This window comes from Diadema antillarum, unplaced genomic scaffold, assembly GCF_040938485.1.
Source record: "Diadema antillarum isolate AM-2024a unplaced genomic scaffold, OU_Dant_1.0 seq00000791_RagTag, whole genome shotgun sequence".
NCBI classification, from domain to species: Eukaryota; Metazoa; Echinodermata; class Echinoidea; order Diadematoida; family Diadematidae; genus Diadema; species Diadema antillarum.
The window spans coordinates 641,537-648,400 of NW_027271678.1; the positions used below are offsets into that span (position 1 = coordinate 641,537).

At 43.5% G+C, this 6,864-nt stretch overlaps 2 protein-coding genes across 2 annotated transcripts; both read right to left on the minus strand.

The window, feature by feature from the left end:
- Positions 1 to 819: 819 nt before the first annotated feature.
- Positions 820 to 2,961, minus strand: LOC139739231 (uncharacterized). Its single transcript, XM_071649848.1, has one exon. The coding sequence runs from the start codon at positions 2,959 to 2,961 to the stop codon at positions 820 to 822; it is 2,142 nt and encodes a 713-aa protein (XP_071505949.1).
- A 1,677-nt stretch (positions 2,962 to 4,638) lies between these two features.
- Positions 4,639 to 5,814, minus strand: LOC139739232 (uncharacterized). The gene has a single exon (XM_071649849.1). The coding sequence runs from the start codon at positions 5,812 to 5,814 to the stop codon at positions 4,639 to 4,641; it is 1,176 nt and encodes a 391-aa protein (XP_071505950.1).
- Between the last annotated feature and the right edge of the window lie 1,050 nt (positions 5,815 to 6,864).

Below are 6,864 nucleotides of genomic sequence, written 5' to 3' on the forward strand. Positions count from 1 at the left end.
TTTGACTTTTCCTCATTTGACTGCTAGCCGTCATTGATGCTCCTTGTTGTGCTTCCGCAGTAGCGGCTGATATTATGTTAATATGATTGGTCAATATTATTTGATAAATGTGACCACCAAAAGTCAAAGAATAGGATTGTCTGCATGTCGACTGACGACTCATTTTTTTTTAATTATTTGTCTCATCTGGGAGAACAATTTTTTCTCTGCCTACAGTCACATGGATGATATTCGCAAACTTTTTGTACCATATATATTATAAATATATTTTATAGTATACATAAAAATGTAAATGTATATACATATATATATATGTATATATATATATGTATATTATTATAATCATGTTGATAAGGTAGTCAACGTGTGGGCAAGATAAAAAGATAAGTAACAAAACTGCAACAAAGTTCATGCTGTATTCACCAACGATTTATTTCTTCACAAGAAATAAACCGTTGGTGAATACAGCATGAACTTTGTTGCAGTTTTGTTACTTATCGAATATATATGAAAAACCAAAACGGCAAATTCAGGAAACTCCTTCCTGCCGGAGGAGCTCGCAAGTCATAATTGTACAAGCAGGTAGTCGCACTCTTCGTCAGCGGCCAGGGTGCGAAAAAGATGTAAAATTAAATCCGTTTCTGAAGCAAACGTACAAAATACGTTTGCTCCTGGCCGAACGGATTTTTCAACTAACCTGCATTTCAAATGATCTGAGTAGGTGATGAAACCATGCGCGCGCGTTGCAAGAGTTGTACGCGCGTTGCCACAGTTGTACTCGCGTTGTTGGGCACCATGGTTATTGTCTCTGAGTAGGTGTTATGACGTCATATAGGTAGGCGTGGACCACTGAGTCTCATTTCTCATCAACCACAAGTGAAACGAGGCCCTCTCAGCACGGCTGCATGCTTCTCCTTCTACTCTCCTTGTCGTCCTCGTCCCACAACCTAGACGTCGTAGGACGTAGGCTAAAGACCCATTGGAGAATCCACGGCAGCCGACCTCTATTGTCCAAAGGTCTGCCTTCCATCTCCGTTTTTGAATCTCCAAAACGAGGTATTCGTATTTGTCACGTTTTCTCTCGCGAGCTCTTTGCATGCCTGCTTCATCTGGTACAGTCAGTTCAATGATAAACACCTGCCTCTTTTCCTCCGACCATATCACGATATCCGGGCGTAGGCTGGTGAAGAAAACAATTTGAGGGAAGACAAGTTTCTTGTCTAGATCAGCCAAGATTTTCCAATCGTTTGCCTCATCTAAGCACGAAGAAAAGGCCCTCTGTGATTTTGTCTTGATTTGTTCACCTTCCCTCACAAAATTCACATGACATCGTTTGGCTGGAATAGGTTTGGTGTTGCATTGTCCAATTTGATTGCTACATGCCTCGGCGATAACGCGCAGAACTCGATTATGCCGCCAAGTGTATCTTCCCTGTCCGAGACTCGTGGGGCATCCCGCGAGAATATGTGTAGTGGTGGCTCTCTCTTTGCACAGGTTGCAAGAGTCTTCATGCGCTATACCCCATCGTTTTAGGTTAACGGGTGATGGTGTGGTATCATACGTCGCGCCAAGTAGAAATTGAAGGAGTCTAGGACTCGTGTCGAAGAGATTTCTCCATGAAAGCTTTCTCTGTCGCACATTTTCCCACGAAGTCCATGCCCCCTGCACCGACATCTGGACCGCGCGGACATACTGGATGTCGTCATGTTCCCTCACAGCTAAGCTGACGATCTCCGCGCGGCGCTCATTAGGCTTAAGTTTAGAAACTGGTTTTCTGATTTGACCTGATCCTAGGCCCTGACGTCCGAACTGACCTCGTACCAAGTCTTCCATGCGAAGGGCGCCCTCGGCCCTTTCAATGGCTAGATCTGGGTTCCACTTGCGACCACACCTCACCTTCGGTTGAATTCTCGAAACTACTTCATCTGAACTTTGTTGAAGTTGCTGGGTCGCGTTGACTATCGTCTTCTTCATAGATGATACTAAACCTTCCATCGGCAGATGAAGCTTCGATTGATGACAGAACAATGCGATGTCGGTTAGAATTCTGCTCACTCCCAACCATCTCCGTAACTTTACGGCAACACACACCTCCATGCGTTCCACCTGGGATAATGGAACATCATATATTAGCAGTTTCCACTGAATCTTTGGAGCGATGAGGTGTTGGTATATCCAGCATTTCATCATGCCTGTTAGGTGGCTTTTGTCGACAATCTTCAGTAAAGATGTCAGCTCCACGATTACGTCTTCACGAGCGACTTTGTCGTCAAGGCGGCCGTCTATGACACGTCCGAGAAATTTCACGGGTTTAGTCTGTACTCCTGGTATAAGTTGACCATCTACTTCGAAGGGCTGAATATCCGCAACCTTGCCTCTCTCCATAACAAGGGACCTGGATTTCATTGGCTTGATCTTCATTTTGCTCCACTGCATGAACTCGTTAACCCTTGCTAGCACCGTCTTGGCAGACGAGACAGATGCAGTGAGGATAGTAATATCATCCATATATTCCTTTAGTACAGGAACTTTGAAGTCTTTTTCCTTCAGACGATATTGTGTGACGGGTGTGGGCTTCAGGAAATCGTTCAGCAGGTTGAAAGTGACAACAAAGAGGATCGGAGAGAGAGTACATCCCATGAAGATGCCGATAGAAAATTGCTGCCAGTCAGAAGTCCAATCTCGTACTGAAAACCTTGCATAAAGTCCAGCGTAGTAGTTTCCGACGAGTGTGACTAACGATGGAGGCATGTGGTACCACTGCAGGGCAAATTTAATTGCTGCATGAGGGACAGACCCATACGCGTTCGCTAAGTCCAACCAAATAGCCGAGAGGTTCTTTTGAGACGTTTTGGCATCCTTGATGACCTCCCATAATGTAGATATGTGTTCCCATACACCTGGATGACCTTCAACTCCACCTTTCTGGATAGTCGTGTCAAGATATTTGTTGGCTCTCATGTATTTCTCAATGCGTTTTGCAGGTATAGCAAAAAACAGTTTTGCTTCTACGTTAAGGAGCGAAATTGGACGAAAGTCAGAAATTGTCTTCTCGTTAGCAGATCCCGATTTCGGAATGTACACTCCTTCAGCTACTCTCCATATTACTGGTATCTTTTTCGTGCGCCATACTACCTGCATAAGACTCCACAACAAGCGAAGCAAGCGAGGACATCTCTTGTACATCTTGTAGGGGATTCCATTTTGCCCAGGTGCAGACGCGTTCCTTGTTTTCTTTAGAATGTCCTGAAGTTCATGAAAAGAAGGAGGTTCCTCATTGAAGGGCTCGGTTGGGGGTTCCACAGGAACGCTTCCTGGCCATGCCTGAAACTCCTCCTCTTCATTACCTGAATAGGTTTGACGCAGATGAGTATTTAAGTCGTCTTTGCTACAGTTAAGCTGTGATTTGGAGTCGCATGAAGGTTTAAGGACTTTCTTTCCTGTGCGATACGGGTTACGCATGAACTCCTTTCGTGTGCGCTTCCTTTCTCTTCTTCTTTTCGCTGCTCTTTCCTTTCTCCTTAGGTCTAGGATTTGGTCGTGCACTTGCTTTAGAAGTTTGTTAATTCCACTCTTCTCTGCGTCGGGAGCTTTCTTGTATCGAGTACGAAGAATCCTCAGTTGCTTACGAAGTCCTTTCAGCCTATGATTTCTCCTGCTCATTTGAGGTATTTGTGGAGAAACTTTTGCAACTTTCACTCCAAAATGTTCTACAGCTACTGCATAGACATACGTATTGTATTTCTCAATCTTTTGTTCAATAGTGCCATACATAAAAGATTTTACTATTCTAGTAACATCTTCATCGAATGCAGTCCAAGCCGGTGAATTTGTCATCTTCGGCCAATTTATGTTAGAGCGACGTTCCAGACTCTGCAAGACCTTTCGATCCTTAATCTCAAACAGCTTTTGATGAGTATTGTGGGGTTGATCCAAACTATCAACTAGCTCCGAATTACTATTGACAGGCAATAAACGGTCTTGAGACTTACCGCACTGTGTCTTGCTCTTGTGTATTTTCAGACCTCTCACTCCTTTAAACTGGCGTTTACATCTATCACATATGATCATTTCTGTCGATGAAACCAGCAGGCTTAAATCGTTGTCATCGTTCGCTTCCAGGTCATCAACATAAGAATCCGGGGACCTTTTTATCCTGGGCGACGTCCCAGCCAGTATGACATCTTCTTGAGTTTGCTTGTCCATCGAAATAATACCGGTCTTTCCCGGTTGTCAGCGGTCTTTCCCGCTGTCAATCAGTCTTTTCCTGGTCGTCAACCAAACTTTCTTGGTGGTCACTGATCCATCGAACAGAAAATGATATATATGAAAAACCAAAACGGCAAATTCAGGAAACTCCTTCCTGCCGGAGGAGCTCGCAAGTCATAATTGTACAAGCAGGTAGTCGCACTCTTCGTCAGCGGCCAGGGTGCGAAAAAGATGTAAAATTAAATCCGTTTCTGAAGCAAACGTACAAAATACGTTTGCTCCTGGCCGAACGGATTTTTCAACTAACCTGCATTTCAAATGATCTGAGTAGGTGATGAAACCATGCGCGCGCGTTGCAAGAGTTGTACGCGCGTTGCCACAGTTGTACTCGCGTTGTTGGGCACCATGGTTATTGTCTCTGAGTAGGTATTATGACGTCATATAGGTAGGCGTGGACCACTGAGTCTCATTTCTCATCAACCACAAGTGAAACGAGGCCCTCTCAGCACGGCTGCATGCTTCTCCTTCTACTCTCCTTGTCGTCCTCGTTCCACAACCTAGACGTCGTAGGACGTAGGCTAAAGACCCATTGGAGAATCCACGGCAGCCGACCTCTATTGTCCAAAGGTCTGCCTTCCATCTCCGTTTTTGAATCTCCAAAACGAGGTATTCGTATTTGTCACGTTTTCTCTCGCGAGCTCTTTGCATGCCTGCTTCATCTGGTACAGTCAGTTCAATGATAAACACCTGCCTCTTTTCCTCCGACCATATCACGATATCCGGGCGTAGGCTGGTGAAGAAAACAATTTGAGGGAAGACAAGTTTCTTGTCTAGATCAGCCAAGATTTTCCAATCGTTTGCCTCATCTAAGCACGAAGAAAAGGCCCTCTGTGATTTTGTCTTGATTTGTTCACCTTCCCTCACAAAATTCACATGACATCGTTTGGCTGGAATAGGTTTGGTGTTGCATTGTCCAATTTGATTGCTACATGCCTCGGCGATAACGCGCAGAACTCGATTATGCCGCCAAGTGTATCTTCCCTGTCCGAGACTCGTGGGGCATCCCGCGAGAATATGTGTAGTGGTGGCTCTCTCTTTGCACAGGTTGCAAGAGTCTTCATGCGCTATACCCCATCGTTTTAGGTTAACGGGTGATGGTGTGGTATCATACGTCGCGCCAAGTAGAAATTGAAGGAGTCTAGGACTCGTGTCGAAGAGATTTCTCCATGAAAGCTTTCTCTGTCGCACATTTTCCCACGAAGTCCATGCCCCCTGCACCGACATCTGGACCGCGCGGACATACTGGATGTCGTCATGTTCCCTCACAGCTAAGCTGACGATCTCCGCGCGGCGCTCATTAGGCTTAAGTTTAGAAACTGGTTTTCTGATTTGACCTGATCCTAGGCCCTGACGTCCGAACTGACCTCGTACCAAGTCTTCCATGCGAAGGGCGCCCTCGGCCCTTTCAATGGCTAGATCTGGGTTCCACTTGCGACCACACCTCACCTTCGGTTGAATTCTCGAAACTACTTCATCTGAACTTTGTTGAAGTTGCTGGGTCGCGTTGACTATCGTCTTCTTCATAGATGATACTAAACCTTCCATCGGCAGATGAAGCTTCGATTGATGACAGAACAATGCGATGTCGGTTAGAATTCTGCTCACTCCCAACCATCTCCGTAACTTTACGGCAACACACACCTCCATGCGTTCCACCTGGGATAATGGAACATCATATATTAGCAGTTTCCACTGAATCTTTGGAGCGATGAGGTGTTGGTATATCCAGCATTTCATCATGCCTGTTAGGTGGCTTTTGTCGACAATCTTCAGTAAAGATGTCAGCTCCACGATTACGTCTTCACGAGCGACTTTGTCGTCAAGGCGGCCGTCTATGACACGTCCGAGAAATTTCACGGGTATATATATATATATATATATATATATTATATATATATATATATATTCTTTATTCCTTTTTTTTAGACCTGTGCTTTATCCATCGTGAAGTATATACATTTTTGTCTGATACTTCTGTAGAGCATGCCAAAATGATCTTAATCATTAAATTTGTTTTTCTTTTTCTGATTTTTACCCTTGTGCATCTCTAACCCTCTCTTATTTTGATCACTTTTGAACATTTTCAAGTCCGAGAATTTTTTTTTTCATGCTTAGAGCTTACTAGCCTATTGTCAATGAAGTGTAAAAGTGGTGAAATATTTTTAACCTACTTTAATTTACTTGTTTTTTTTTTTTGGGGGGGGTTCAGCTGGGCTGTCAAATTGGACAATCGAGTTTATTTGTAATTAAAACAAAAAGAGAAGAAAATATAAGGTAATAACAACTACGAAAATCATTCAGGTAAAGAATATTTCTGAAACGATTTGTGATGCTTAATGTGTACTTAAATATATACACTCAGCAAAAACCAAAACAAAAGAAAGACAGAAATTTAACACTTTTTCGAGTTCATGATTAATTGCCTTTTCTCTCATTTCACTTGAATTTTGAAGTGACAGAAAATTCTTCATTTTCCTCCATCATCTTTAGCTTTCATTGTTATTTTGGGCTTCAAAGATATTACATTGTAATGAGACCACAGGTATATCTTTGCAATTGAATTCATGCTTTTTAGTGTGATGAATTTGTCTTTTG

Coding starts and splice junctions, on each gene's coding strand:
- LOC139739231 (XM_071649848.1), bottom strand. CDS start 2,961: ATGAGAGCCAACAAATATCTTGACACGACTATCCAGAAAGGTGGAGTT.
- LOC139739232 (XM_071649849.1), bottom strand. CDS start 5,814: ATGGAAGGTTTAGTATCATCTATGAAGAAGACGATAGTCAACGCGACC.